This window comes from Sciurus carolinensis, chromosome 3, assembly GCF_902686445.1.
Source record: "Sciurus carolinensis chromosome 3, mSciCar1.2, whole genome shotgun sequence".
NCBI lineage: Eukaryota > Metazoa > Chordata > Mammalia > Rodentia > Sciuridae > Sciurus > Sciurus carolinensis.
The window spans coordinates 78,841,823-78,857,694 of NC_062215.1; the positions used below are offsets into that span (position 1 = coordinate 78,841,823).

General features: G+C 33.2%; 1 protein-coding gene across 9 annotated transcripts in view; it reads right to left on the reverse strand.

Moving 5' to 3' along the window:
* Positions 1-15,872, reverse strand: part of Epb41l5 (erythrocyte membrane protein band 4.1 like 5) — a 126,431-nt gene that overhangs the window by 56,026 nt on the left and 54,533 nt on the right. For 6 of the 9 annotated variants that reach the window (XM_047544362.1, XM_047544358.1, XM_047544360.1 and 3 more), the window contains 4 exons: positions 15,734-15,840; positions 13,470-13,500; positions 8,177-8,219; positions 7,676-7,788 (listed from right to left, as the gene is read on the reverse strand). In XM_047544362.1, coding sequence (XP_047400318.1) covers positions 7,676-7,788; positions 8,177-8,219; positions 13,470-13,500; positions 15,734-15,840 — 294 coding nt within the window. Of the gene's footprint in view, positions 1-792; positions 4,106-7,675; positions 7,789-8,176; positions 8,220-13,469; positions 13,501-15,733; positions 15,841-15,872 lie in introns of those variants that run through there. The other 3 variants (XM_047544363.1, XM_047544361.1, XM_047544367.1) reach the window with 2 other exon arrangements.

The following is a 15,872-nucleotide window of genomic DNA, read 5'->3' on the forward strand; positions in this document are numbered from 1 at the left end:
GTTCTCTGGGTCAGATAACTCTCTTACAGGCCAATATAAACACAATGTTGGACAGCTGTCAGGAACAAATTAAACAGCTCACTCAGGCACCACCACCTAGAACTGAGGCCACAGCTGTTTGTTAGGAAGAACAGAAGACTTAGGTAATTATCTAATAATGAAAAGAACGTGAGAACAATTCCTTCAAGAAGAACAGAAACACTTGTTTTTCTGCTCGGTATAAAAATGTATCAATGAAAATGCCACAGGAAATTTTTTCCTTTCACCAATTTCTTTAAAATATTTCTCTTCTCTTTACTAATTATCTTTATGAAGGCTAAAATGTATGTCACTCTTCATCAAAGGAGCTGAAGTTTATCATTACATTACCAAAGGACAAAAACTGATGAAAGAAATGAAGCTGACATATTTTCATAGTGAGAGTGATATGCTTCAGGATTTTCAAAGCTAGCTCTCATGTAAAAGTATCTCATAAGTAAGCATTCAGAACATTTCTAGAATGGGGGGTGGGAGGGGCTAGCATTAGGTTTAGGGTTAGGTTTAGAGTTAGGCTAAGGAGAGCGGAAAGAATGAAGGAAAGAAGGACTGTGTAGAGGGAAAAGAGGGGTGGGAGGGGTCGGGGGGAGGGGAAAAATAAAATAAACATCATTACCCTATGTAAACGTAAAAAAAATTAAAAAAAAAAATGAAAAAAAAAAAAGAACATTTCTAGAACCAAAAAATAAATCCATGATATGGTATAATTTGTACTAATCTATCTGAAGGAAATAAATGGTGAGGAAGAGATTTAAGTGTTATTGGCACCAAGATTTTATTTTTGCAAATACATCTGATAAGACTTAATACCAAGGATAAAAAATAAATTAATACAATTTGGTATTATTTTCAAACCCAATACGCAATGCCTAACACAAACAAAATAATGACCTTTCAAAACAAAAAACTATGGTTCAGAAATGAGGCATTTGCCCAACCAAAGCAGTTAAACTATCACGGGTGAAACTTGACAAACGAGTCCACCATGAGAGTGCTGCATTAATATGGAACCATCTCTCAATCTTTCCAGTTTATTCTTGCAAACACAAAGGGAAATAAGAGACCAAAGCTAAAGGATTAGTCTTCTTATGCCTGTGAAACCAGTCCTCTACAACATTCTTCCTCCTCAGAAACCCAAAGACACCATACTGTCCACTCTTTACCTTCCTGTTTTACCTTTATGGTTTTGGCAAAATAGAAAGATGAAATAGTGACACCAAGCACACAAAAGTGATCAAGTAACCAAGTCATTATTAGCACATTAATCCACCAAAAAGTGTAAAAATCCAGTAAGAGAAAATAGGGCTCGGGCTACTATGTGAGAAGCCTCAAATCCCATCCCCAGCATGTGTGTGTGTGTGTGTTTGGTGGGGTGGGCCACAATAAAGGGTCAACTAATTGTACTACTCTGTGAAACAAGGGTCTACCTTTCCTCCAATTAAGAGACATAGTTACCTGTGATGCCTTGCACAATCTGTACAGTTGCAACAATAAAGTTTCATCCAAGAGTTATTAAAAAAAAATTTAGGAGAAGCCAATACTTTAATAAATCCCCACCAAAAAACAAGGATGCTCTGAATTAAAATATTGTAATATTAAAATTGTAAAAGAGCAGCTTTTCAAAAGATAAATACACATTAAGACTAATGAAATTCTCTGTAAATTCAGTTAAACGTGAGTCTATGATTACCATATCAAGATCAGAAAGGTTAGATCATACTCAGGTAAATGCTGATGAAATGGTTTTGCCAAAGAGAATGATCTTAAGCATTTTTTCACATTAAAGTGTGAAGGTTACTAACTTTGCTGTGTCTCCCTGCCACAAAAGACCGCAAATGAAACGTTACCAACCTAATTCAAGACTGTTAGAATTACATTAAATAAAATTTAATTGCAAACCTTCCAAACTTGTGAAGATTCTGTTAAGATACAGATGAGAAGGGGGCTCTGGGGCTGTAGCTCAGTGGTAGAGTGCTTGCCTAGCACATGTGAGGCACTGGGGCTGATCCTCAGCACCACATAGAAAAGAAAATTAAAGATACATATGAGGAATTGTATTACCATCTGACCTTAGATTTCAAGATTAAAGTTAAAATGAGCAAAGTCAAGTCTTGGAACTTTCTAAAGACCAGGAAAGTTTTGTTATTCTTGATGCCTCTTTGGTTTCTATTATAGAATTACCAGCATCTTTTTTTAGTATTTTTTAGTTGTCGATGTACCTTATGTGGTGCCAATTATCAAATCCAGTGCTTCAAATATGCCAGGCAAGCACTCTACAATTAAGTCACAACCACAGCCCAAATATCAGCATCTTTAATCATACTGATATCTATGAAAACTTTTCTTGAATGACAAAAATCAGAGCCTCTGTACTGCAAATTCTTCTTTTTTTTTTTTTTAAAGAAAAAAATTACCAAGAACAATACTTAGTAATTTAATCTAGTGCTATCTGAAGTCTAAAAAAACTAAGACATTAGCAGCCTCATGACAGGCCCTGAGGTTAAGAGCTGGGCTATTTAAAATATGCATCCATTTATACTGAGAAGGATATGCTAAAAAATACTTTCAAGTATCCATCCCCTTATATATGATAATGATAAACTCAGAGGCTGAAACCTGCCTACAACTTTCATTCCTAAGTATACTTCAGTTCTGCTTACTTACATCTTCTATTGACAAGTTGTGTTGTATTTACAACTAGTAGACCAATATTAAATCCCTCTGAAGTCTCTATCATTGTCTAGCAGAGAGAGGATTTGTGAAATAAAAAACTGAGTTAAGCAGGTGAGTTATATGGTCTAGGCTGTTTATAATAAAGCATTACACCTTGAAGCATTATAAATTCTTAACTTATAGTACCCTCAAATTTCTATTTATACAATTTAAAAGTTAGGAAATATTTCTAAAAGTTCGGAAAATTATTATCAAAGAGAATAAGTGTTTCCCTCCTATCACTTCTCATTCCATCAGAACTGCACTTTTTCCAGCTAATCTGCCTCTGTGTAGTAAGCCAAGAAACTTGAATAATCATATCCCAAAGTTCAAAAAGGATCAGAAACAGTAATACATATCCAATCCACCCAAAAACATGGTTTTAGCTTCAAAATTTTATTTTAAAGGTTGTACAAGGTCAGATTCTCAGACCGTTGCAAACCTACAGGCAAAGGAGATGAAAATGAAAAGTGAAAAGACAGAAATAAATTTTTCATTTTGTACAACCATTTAGTAGTAGTGAAGCCATTCAGTTTAACTGTTCAAAGTCACCATCCAAATTTATCTGTGTGAATCGCACTAGGATTTCTAGACCTGTGGTTAACTTGAAATATTTGAGTTTATTAAAAGGTGAAAATGCATTGATTTTTATTAAAATTTTAAGCACTTAACTGAAATTAAGGCATGGGCCATTTCAGAAAGCAAAATAGCATATGAGAACATTATATAAATATCATGAAAGGCTTATATATAATGACTGAACATGCTTCCTTTTGGGTGTGCTTTTAGTATGTCTGATTCTTTAATCCTCCATTTATTTGACATCATGTGAGGTGACAACTGGCAGTTTGTCACAAACACAACCCTTCTCCTGAGAGAGATTTTGAACAATGTATTAACATGCTAAAATCATAAAAAGCCCTTCCAAAGTCACAGTGGTATACATTCTTTTCAACATGGCAATGTTTGTCATTATCATTGATGGCACACAGCTTCTTCAGATCCTCTTCCCTTCCACAGAAGAATTCTATCACAAATAACACTACACAACTAGTGATTCAGTATAAAATAAGTTCTTCCAAATATGCCCAATGTGATCAATCCTTTTTAAACATCAGGAAATGTATACCATCAACTTGGATGACAAAGAGTCCCAATGCCTAAGAGGCTTAACACTCATATCTCGGTCATGGCTGCATAACCAGGAAAATGAACATCATGATGGACTCCTGCATTCTTCACATTGTGCTCATGGACAAAGTCAGTGTAGTTTCTATGGGCGTTCTGGGGTGGGGGCAAAGCCCTTGTGTTCCACTGGTTTCCACCACGTTGACAGCAATCACTGGCAGCAGAGAGCCTGGATGGTTGGGGAGTTGGAGGGGAGCACAGTTAGTCAATAGGAATAGGAGAAAATGGATGTGTTATGAGGTAATAAAGGAGAAAGGTAATGTGAACAGCATGCACCACTGCTATGAGTTGTTATCAACATCTACTCCATGCAACAATAATACTCAAGAATAACAAAGAGATGAAATCTACAAAGTTATACATAAGAGAAAGTGTCAATATGGAAATATGCATTAGTAATGAGAATCAGTTAAGTGAATTAATTAGAGAAGAAAATTCACGGATAGCAAGACACTATCTGTCCCTGATGTTACTATGAAAATCAAATGCAGAAACATTTAGGTTTCTATAGAAGAGAAAAAATAATCTATTTAAATACTTGAAAGGGAAATTCTACATAAAGACAAAGGCATATATGAAAAAGGGAAATTACTGAAAATTATTCCTCAAATTATGTGATTTCACAAAACTGAAATTCAGGGAAAAAAAAAATTCAGAAAGAGAATTAAAGAAAAATCTGCCCTCAGAGTTCACATGATTTTTATATCAGTGATCCCAATAAATAAGAGAATTGTTGCTCCTTCTATAATTAAAGTTCACAGGACAACAGGATCTCAAAATGAAAATCAACAGGTACAGATAATGTAATAAGATTACAAGTCACCAAAAGTTTTTTTTTTCCTCCAAAATTTAATAAGATTATTAGATGTCTTTTATCACAGTGCTATAGAACTAGAAGAGTGAAACATGTATACATGCAGTTAAAAGTGATCAGAGTCCTCTGGTAGAAAGAACACATTTGCAAAGATTCAGGGAACCAAAATTGTGTAACATGGCAAGAAGGGCAACACATATTTCAAATAACTGCAAAAGAAAAAAAGCATCCCAAATATGAGTTATCTAAAAAAACAGATTGTATAATATAGTGTTATCTTTAAACTTACCCAAAACACTTATCTTTAAATACTTTTTGCTTTATATAAGCTAAAAAGGATTTCTCAGAACGAATATGGAAGACTTTTTCACAATAAAATTGTCTTCCTTCCTGCAACAAAAATAATCTGTTTATCAGACCTAATCCACAAAATTTACAAACCTCAACTTAGGGTCTCTAAAAATTTAGAAAATTAAATGAGGTTTATGCCAGATTTTCTAGTATTTGGTTTTGTTGTTGTTGTTGTTTGCAAATGATTTATGTATTTAAATTACACAAACTGTTTCTCAAAAGTTAACATACTACTTGATAAATTATAAGTTATGATACATCAAAGCTCGATCTCAATTAATGGGACATTTAAAAGATACCAGCAAAAAAAAGTTGAAGACATAGCTGGGCATGGTGGCACATGCCTGTAAACCCAGTGGCTTGGGAGGCTGAGGCAGGAGGATTGAGTTCAAAGTCAGCATCAGCAACTCAGTGAGACCAAGAGCAATTAAAAGACTGTATCTCTAAATAAAATACAAAAAAGGGATGGGGATGTGGCTCAGTGGTTGGGTGCCCCTGGGCTCAATCCCAGTACCAAAAAAAAGAAAAAGAAAAAGAAAAAGAAAAAGTTGAAGATGTGAATAGAAGTAGATTAAGTTGACTTAAAGTTATCTGCCTGAAATAAGGTGTTTAGGAGCCAGGTATGGTAGTGTGTGCCCATAATCCCTGAGACTTTGAAGGCTAAGGCAGGAAGATACCAGGTTCAAGGCCAGCCTTGGCAACTCAATGAGATCCTGGTCTCAGAATGAAAAATAAAAAGGGATGGGGATGTTGTTCAGTGACAGCGCACCTCTGGGTTCAAACTTCAGTAAAAAAAACAAACAAAAAATAAGATGCTCCATTATTCTGCCCAACTTTTTCAAACACACAGCATTTCACGTTTTATTAATACTTTCTAAAGGAGGACTCATTCTTTTAGAATAGATTAAACTGGTTAAAAATATGCAGAAACAAAGAATGAAATGCAGCATGCATTTTAAATTAAGGTTGAAGAATCTATTAGCTCTGAGACATGTCTATATGAGCTCTATATTCAGTCCCATGCACTGCTGACATAGAGGCTCAGTGGGTATGAAAGATCACTACTTCATTTCAGCAAAGGATCTCAGTAAAACCAGATAAAGGAAGGAGGCCACAAAGCTCCAAGTTTTTTATTTTTCTGGAAAGCTCACACAAAATCAACACTTTCTAAAAGCTGCATCAAAGGAATGGGATCGTGCCTAACAAACCAAATTAAACAAATTTAAATATGTACCCATTACAATGAAAAAACTCAATAAAGATTTAGTTGTTATACAGGTTACAAAGTAACCAGATTCTCATTCCATATTAATATAAAAGGCAAAAACGTCGTATTAAGATAGTTCTTTGACAACTGAAGTCTCAGTACTATTTTCCTTGCCAATAGGACTCAATGGTAAATAACATTAAGGTGTTTTCAACAAGAAATTCAAGAAAAGTTTCTTAATGGCTTAAAAAATATATAAACTAAAATTTGACATTTAAAGGCTTCCTTCTTTACTTTTAACTGTGTGCCCACTTGCACACAAAATACCGCTACCATACTTCCAAACTAAAATTTTTATAAAAAAGAAATTCTTTCAATCTTAATTGCAAAGTTATTTGGAACTAAAGTAAAAATATGCCCAACCATAAAAAACATCCTGCAGTTAGTGAAGCCAAAATGACTGTGAAGGGGAAAATTACATAAGAAAAGACAGAAAACAATCACCAAACACTGTTGACCCACCACCATGAAGGAAGAACTGCTTGCACAGAAAGCGGACCAAAACCTTGAGATCACCACAGAAACTCATTAGATTTCAGGTACTAAGAAAACTAAGAGCAAAAGAGAAAAATCCTATGAATTATCAAAGTTCAACTAATAAACACGAAACTTCAATAGATGGTACACCCAACATGATCACTTAATCAAATAATTCCCAAGGTGCCCCTCCTTCCCAAGCCCCATACGTTTATTAGGGAAAGAATAAACCCAACTGATTAACTCCAACAAACCAAAGTATCATATTTGTATACTTAATATTAATCTGGAAATCTAAATAAAACATCCCTTCAACAGATTCTCCCCTCTCCAAAAAATGAAGTATTTCATGTTTTATTACACTTTAAAATCATATTTCTCTTTTGGTTTTATATTCAGTTTTTAATGAAGAAAACACATCCTAAGTGGTAATAGCATACTGTATGGAATACATACGTAACAAACATTTTCCTTATGGATCGGGGAAAGGTTTCTACTGACTAGCAAGAAATCTTTCAAGAGAGAACCACCCGGGGCTGGGGAGATAGCTCAGTTGGTAAAGTGCTTGTCTTGCAAGCACAAGGCCATGGGTTCGATTCCATCACTCCCAGATCATGCTAATCAAAAACAGCTGTCTTATGTTCTTGAGACAACTGTACTCCCTTCTTTGCCCGTATACCTTAATTTTCCCATTCCTATGACTACTCATTCCTATGATACTTTTCAGCTCACAAATATGAATAATTTGCTTCCAATCATACTCCACAATTATAATTTAAATTTAAAATACAATTAAGCAAGTAATAATTTTGCTTAAGAAATTAACAAACCATTTCCTGTCATGCTTGTCTGTTCCAGAATTCTGTGGCAGATTCTCTATCTCCACCAGCACAGGACCAGAGGATGTGGAAGGAATCACAGACACAGATGTTAGACTCCAAGTCTGCGGAAAAAAAAAAAAAAAATCATAAAAATAAACTATTTTTCCTTATCAACAAACAGATTATATACAGATGCAAAATAAATGCAATGTAAGCAAACAATTGAATCTTATATATGACCTTAGAGACAGATAATTTAACTGAATATTAATATTTTATTTATTCTCATAACTGATAGGGGCAAAATGTTTTATAGGTCATCTGTTTTATTTATAATATCTTAAGTGTAAAATAAGATGGAGGTAAACATTACTGAGTCACTTAGGGGATAAGGACAAGAAAATGCACAAAACTTGCACAAGTACACTACGAAATTCCAGTTAATAATATTATAATTTGTTTTAATTAACTACAGTGTTCTAGTATTTTAGAAACTTAGTATTGTCTTACCTGTTGGGAATCATTAATCTGGGTAGAAACATTATTGTGAACACTGTAATGGGAGAAAAATCTATTTTAAAAAACTGTACTTAAATTTCTAGGGCTTTACTTTCTAAGATTATACACATACATTAGTGAAAGGAGTCAAAGACATCAATGTTCTGGTTCAAATAAAGAAAAAAAATCTGCTGGCATCTAAAACTAAGAATGTCATGATCAGAAAACATTTAAAAGCCAACACTTGCTTCTCTACATAAGCTGCTCAACTGATCTTTCCATATACATATAATTTAACATTTTTTTTAAGAGACATTTACTTACTACTAATCCTGTTTACTCTTTGGACAAAGATGGCAAAACAGGCGAAAACCTCAAATGACTCCTTATACTCAAAGCATCTAGCACAAATAGCCACATAAGCTTATCTGTCACTTCTTTTGTACATTCATACCAGCTCAAGATTTTCCAGTGTCACAACAGCTCAGCATGTTTTAACTCTGAAGGCCTTAGGACAAACTTAACCTATTACATCCATTGTCCTATACATGACACCTATAAAAACAAATTGAGCAATTTTTAAGATGTCCTACAAAACTGTATAGGTTTTACAGCTGTCCAATATATAAGATGATGTGACACAATAGGTTAAAGCTAGAAATTTCTGTGTATATCCTCCTTTTCAAATGATTTATAAATGTTCTAAAATTTTTAGTTTGCACTCATTCCCTGCCTCTATACACACCCACACCCACACACATACACATTTTTTTAAACCTCAACCTGTAATATCACAAAATAGAAACTGAAGAACAGGAAAAAAAAACAGAACATTCAACAGAAGAATGTGCTATTACCACAACAACAGAGAAAATAAAAGTTTGCCGACTTCAGACATTCTAATGATTGATAGCCTCTGAAGTTAAGAATTCAACTAATAAAGCAGAAAACATATTCAAAGTTATAAAAAGGACATTCCTTGAAAGTGAGAAAAAATCTACATATTCTACATACTCCATTAATGGCAGCAATGTGTTCCAGGAGAATGAAATACAGAATTAAATACAATCAAATCTACTCTTAAGTTATCCCCCCTTCAAGGATAAGAAAAGAAAAATTACTTTCAGTGTCAGGTTGGCATAAATCTCCCCACAGCAATACTCAAGAAATTTACCTAGCTAAGACATCATTCTAGTAATGGAAAATAGGCAAAGCTTCTCAAAGGGGAGAGGGGGATCAAGTGAATACAGCATTCAAAAGACCTTCTTGGGCTGGGGATATAGCTCAGTTGGTAGTGTGCTTGCCTCACATGCATAAGGCGCTGGGTTCAATCCCCAACACTACCAAAAAAAAAAAAAAAACAAAAAAAAAAACAAAAAAAAAAAACTTTCTTATGGTGTGGGAAAAAAATCCAAAATTACCTGAACATAAAACCCAACCAATTAAGAAAGAACAAGACAGAAGTTTGTTAAAAGGCAGGGTAATGAGGAATAAACCTAATTAATACCTTAATTTTTATAAACCACATTTTAATTACAAGTTGAATTACCAGAATTTGCATCACTGTATCTATGGTCAAATCCTATTTGGGCTTGAGATAGGGCCTGCCTAACACACACAAGGCCCCGAGTTAAATCCTAACCAACACATGCACACCCCAAAAATAATAATTGTGTCAACACAGGCATACATAGTACCCTAATCAAATCAGGGAAATTAGCATTTCGGTCTCCTAATTTCTTTACCTTCAGAGTCATCTGTCTTCTTTACCTTCACAAATTATAAAACAGCTGTTTTTTAAAAAAAAACTCTTCTCCCCATCTAATTTATTTTCAAATAGTCAAAAGATTTTATTATTGTTTTTACTCACACTATTTGAAGCATTCAGTTTTATGAAATTTGTACAGAATTATCCTATTAGTCTAAGTAATAGGTAATAGGATTTATGTTTTGTCATTAACACCATCTTAATAGCCTTTTCAAAACACCTTGTTTTATTCAAAATGATGTGACTGAATTTTAAATATATATATAGTATTTAATTTGTGTAATGGAACAAAAGGATCTAATTTTCTCTACATTACACTTACTCATTTTGTGTTTCAGTTTTACCTTCAAACCAACTGCAAAATTGCTGAATAAAATTAAAACATTACTAAAAAGAAACTGTTTAGTGTAGATATGCTGCTAAGGCACCTGTAAAGAACATAGTTACCAGGTACAAGTTCTTTTTACAAATCAAGTTGTTTACAGAATACATGATCCTAAACATTAATGAAATCTACAGTCCCTTTGTTCCTCTCTAAAGTTTTCCTTTAACTGGGAATAACTTCAGTGAGTGACAAATAAAAGATGAATAACATGAGAAAACAATACTTACAATAAGTGATGTTAACTGAATCAGACCTTCCTGTTTTTAAATAATTTGGAATGTAGAAAGCATGATTTTCTCACACTTATATAGGTTATTTTACTTTCAGTAGTATTAAAGAATTACTTATTATACCTAGTCCTCACTTCCCTTTTTAAAGGATTACAGGGACGGAAGGATGGCAAAAGTACTAGCAAACAAAATGTCCAATATCCTTTAAGATGTCATCACTTCTAAATATATTTAATATTAGTTAAGACATACAAAGGAGTTGTTAGGAAACAAAATAATACAAGGAAAATGACATCAATTTAAAAACCTCTTATTCAAATAAGCTGTTTTTATGAAACTGCAGAGTACAAGGTGAAAAAATATTTTTACGTCAAATAGTTGTGCCCTTTTAAAAGCTATTGCTTTCCATGGTTCACTGGAGCAAAACCGTTCATGCAAACAAAACAGCAAGGGCAAGAGTGAAAGGGCATGCATGAGTGTGCAAGCTCAGGTCTCTCTAGAACTCCACTGAAAATAAATCAGAGTATCATAATCACTTTAATATCCCATTTTTGTTGTTATCAGGACTAAGAACATCACTAATGAAGAGAAAATAATATTTAGCAATAATTTAACATTTAAATTAATTTTAATTCTAGAAAAAACTACTCATACTCAATTTTTGGTGAGCAATGTATACTTTAGAACATCTTTTGAGGAAAATTTTATTTTGCAAATGAAAGTCTGAAGTTTTCAACATAATATCACTTCTGAAATACTGTGTTTACATTTCTACTAACTTTACTAGGTACTCTTTAATATTCTATCAGAGTCCCCCTTTCAAAAGATGGCCCATTAAAGGAACATGTTTTAAAAGCTATAAAATGCCTCTAATATTTCTCCACCATTTTTCTTAAAAACACTGTTTATAAATAACTTTAAGGAAACAGAAGTGTATAGTCCAGAAAAGGCACATTTTTTGTTTTTTTAATGTAAAAATTTACAGAATTTCCTACTCCCTCTGGCTTTATTCATTTATTTAGTTTTAATAGTCTATCAGCTAAAGAAACTCTGTAACAGTCATTCTTCAAAAAAGCAGAGTGCTTTTGTAGTGAATTGCTTATCACAGCCTGGTCTTAATAGCTTTCGAAGTGAAAAAAACTGAACATGAAAATTTCAAGGTGAGACTGACCATCTCAGCACCCAAATTTCGAGTACAAATTCAAAAAAAGAACTCAGATTTGGGGGTATGGTATCTCTATGGCTTTTAACAGGCATTCCAGGATTCTCTAACAGCAGTTTTTGGAAAGTATTCTATGAGAGTACACATTGTAATATACACTATTAAAATTAACGGAACCATCATAAACAATTCTCAATCAATCTATAGGGATTAAAATGATAAAAAGTTACATTTTCCATCCACTATGAAATAAAATTAAAAGAAAAAAAAAAAGATTTAAAATATTCACAAATATGAGGCTGGGTCATGGTTCAGTGGGTACAGCACTTGCCTAGCATGTGTGAGGCACTAGGTTCGATTCTCAGCACCACATATAAATAAATGTCCATTGACAACTAAAAAAATATTTAAAATATTTATATATATTCACAAATATGTGGAAATTAAGCAACACACTCCTAAATAATCAATAGGTCAAAAGAGAAATCACAAGAGATTAGAAAATAACTTGGGAAGAACAAAAAATGAAAACACAGCATACTAAAACTTACAGATTTAATTAATTACTAGAAGAAATTTACAGCTATAAATGTTATATTAAAATAAACACAACCTAATAAATGTATGTAATCGTCTACCTGTAGATCACAGAAAAAAAGCACACTAAAAGAAGTAGAAATATTTAAAAAATAGCAAAGGAGCAAGTATTTTTAAAAAATAGGAAAGGGGGGGGAAATCAATGAAATCAAAAGCTAGTTCTATTTGAAAAGGCCAAAAAAACTGACAAAACCTTAGCCAGAATTACCAAGAAAAAAAAAGAGAGGCAACAATTACTAAAATCTGAAGGAAATAAGTGAACAGCACTACTGATCTTATAAAAAGACTGGAATAATATGAACTATGCCAATGAATTAGGTAACTTAAATAAAATAGAAACATTTTCCAAACACAGCTCCCAAACTGATTCCAGATAAGAAATTTTAAATACATCTAGTAGGAGATTGAATTAAAAGTTTTAAAACTTCGCACAAGAGAAATTCTAGGTCACATGGCTTTAATGGTAAATTTTACCGCAGATTTTGGGTGAATACAAATCTTTATAAATTCTTCTCATAAAATGTAAGAGGGGGCTGGGGAGATAGCTCAGTTGGTAGAGTGCCTGCCTCGCAAGCACAAGGCCCTGGGTTCAATCCCAGCACCGCCAAAAAAAAAAAAAAAAAAAAAAAGTAAGAGGAAGGACTATTTACCAACTTTTTCTGTGAATTCAGTATCACCCTGATAGCAAAATCAGACAAAAACACAGTAAGAAAAGTATAGATGATCTCTGATGAATGTAGACACAAAGATCTACAAAACATTAGCAATCCAAATCCAGCAATATAAAAGGAAGAATTATAAACTATAACCAAGTGGAATTTATCCTAGGAATAAAATTGCTTATTTGTAAATCAACCTTGTTCTTTGAGATCCTTGTGTGTAAAAATAACTTATATCTTTAAATCCTTACTTATCAATAACAAATGCCACTCTGATTATAAAAAGCATACCCATTCCCAACTCTATTTTATTAAACTTGTTAATTTTTCTTCATATCAACTTTATCTGGCATTATCTGTTTTATGTGTTCCCTGTTACTCTCCCAAATACCCATAGACAACCCTAACATTTCAAAAAGTCTTCAACAAAGGTTTCATGACAGCAAAAACCTAAAATAAAAAAAACATTATGTATCAGTTTCTATGTAGTAAAACATTACTCACCTGAGTTCTTCAGGTTTTGCTATACTTGCTGCTAGAAGAAAAAAGAAAATAATATCTAATTAGTTCAATCTTACAAAATAAATTGCTTCATTATTCAAAGTAGAACTTTGATTTGTAAAAGCCATTCCCCAGTTTTCAAAACTTAATTTTATAAAAGTGTTCTGGAATTCATACCAGTAAATTCAATAATGGCAATCATTACCATTTTTAAAATAAAGCAGTAAGTATTTAATTTTCTTTTAAAACAAAACCATCTGCAAGTCTCCTAGAGTGAGCTAATTCTGAACCTTACAGAGGAAACCAAGAGGTTACTGAGGATTTTAAACCACCACAGTGAAATGGTTTCATTTATAGTCATATACTATTTTGTTTACAGTCACACCAAAAATTATGAATATAAATAATCAGTTTTATTTTAAAAAATTAATATTTCCAGGAGATACCTCAGAAAACTTGGAATGGAACCATTTGACCCAGTATGCCACTCCTCAGTATGTATCCAAAGGACTTAAAATATACTACACATGTAGCATACACAGTATACTGCAGTGACGCAGCCACATCAAATGTTTATAGCAGCTCAGTTTACAACAGCTAAGCTATGGAACCAACAGAAATGCCCTTCAACAGATGAATGGATAAATTACAACAGTTGTCAGTAAATGGATGAAACTGGAGACTATCATGGTAAGTGAAATAAGACAATCTGAAAAAAAAAAAAAAAAAATCAAAGGCCAAGTGTTCTCTCTGATATGTGGATGCTAACACAAAACAAGTGGGGGTGGGAAGAATGGAAGTTCACTGGATTAGACAAAGGGGAATGAAGGGATGGGAGTGGGGATGGGAATGGACTGGACATAACTTCCCTATGTTCATATATGAATACACAACCAGTGTAATTCCACATCATGTACAACCACAAGAAAGGTAAGTTATATTGCATGTATGCATAATAAGTCAAATACGATATGTTCTACTACCATGTTTATCTAAAATGAACAACAACAAAAAAAACGTGATACATACACACACACACACACACAATGGAGCATTACTCAGCCATAAAAAAAAAAAAAAAACGACTTTATGACTTTTGCCAGTAAACAGACAGATCTGGAGACTATCGTCCTAAGTGAAATAAGCCAATACCAAAAAAACCAAAGGCTAGATATTCTCTCTGAATATTGTGTGTGGAAGCTAAAACACAATAAGGAGAGCCAAGGGAAGAACAGAAGTTCAATGGGTTAGCCAAAGGGGAATGAAGAGAAGGAAGTGGGATGGAAATAGGAAAAATAGTAGAATTAATCACATATAACTTTCTTAAGTACATATGAATATACTACTAGTGAAACTCCACATATGTACAACCACAAGAATGGGACCCTAATTAGAATGTTATACTCCATTATGCATAATAAGCCAAAATACACTCTACAGTCACATATATCCCCAAAAGAACAAATTTGTTAAGAATTTTTTTAAATAAATACTGCCAAATAGGAGCTGAAGAAATGGCTCCTTTTGGAGAGCACTCGCCTTTCATGCCTAAGGACCCCGGTTCAAATCCCCTGCCGGGAAAATGAGAGGAAAAAAAAAAAAATACTGCCAAATATGACACCATGGCAGATGTTTGGGACAACTGGTAAAGACCCTGATACTGGACATAATTAAAATTCAATCTATATTTTAACATAAATTCAGATTTGAAACTGAACAGAAGTTTTTTTATTTTTATTTTTTATAGTTATATATGGACAGAATGTCTTTATCTTGTTTATTTTTATGTGGTGCTGAGGATTGAACCCAGCACCTCACATGTGCGAGGCAAGTGCTCTGCCACTGAGCTACAGCCCCAGCCTCCAAACACATCTCATTTGTCAAAGTAAACCATGCTTTTTCTTCCATAATTACAACTTAATAAACAGTAAGCAAGTAACATTTATGAATTTGGAAATATCTACCAATAATGTATTAAAATTAAAAGCTATATTTAACAGAATTTTTAGTAATATTATAATATAAAATAAAACTAAACACAATCTCAGAATGCCATCTGAATTGGGATTAATATAAAGCTTAATCTCAGCTACAGGTACAGGTAATTTTCCCCTGTGTATCTTATGAAACTTATTACACTAGAAGAGTACTTTAGTGGATTAGAATAGCCGTAAAAAGAGATTCAGGATTTCCTCTCAAGTAAACAAAACCAGAATATGATTAATTATCAAGAAAAAACAGTCTTTTGAAGCAGGGTTGCATTTCACCTTTCATATGCAGAGTTCGACGAGAATATCGTTTGCTGGGCCTTCTTTCAAAGGACGTTGATCTTCTCGCTTTGCTGGTTTTTGTGGTCTGATACTCAGTTTTCCCACTAAAATAAGGTACATCAACAAAAATTTAAGG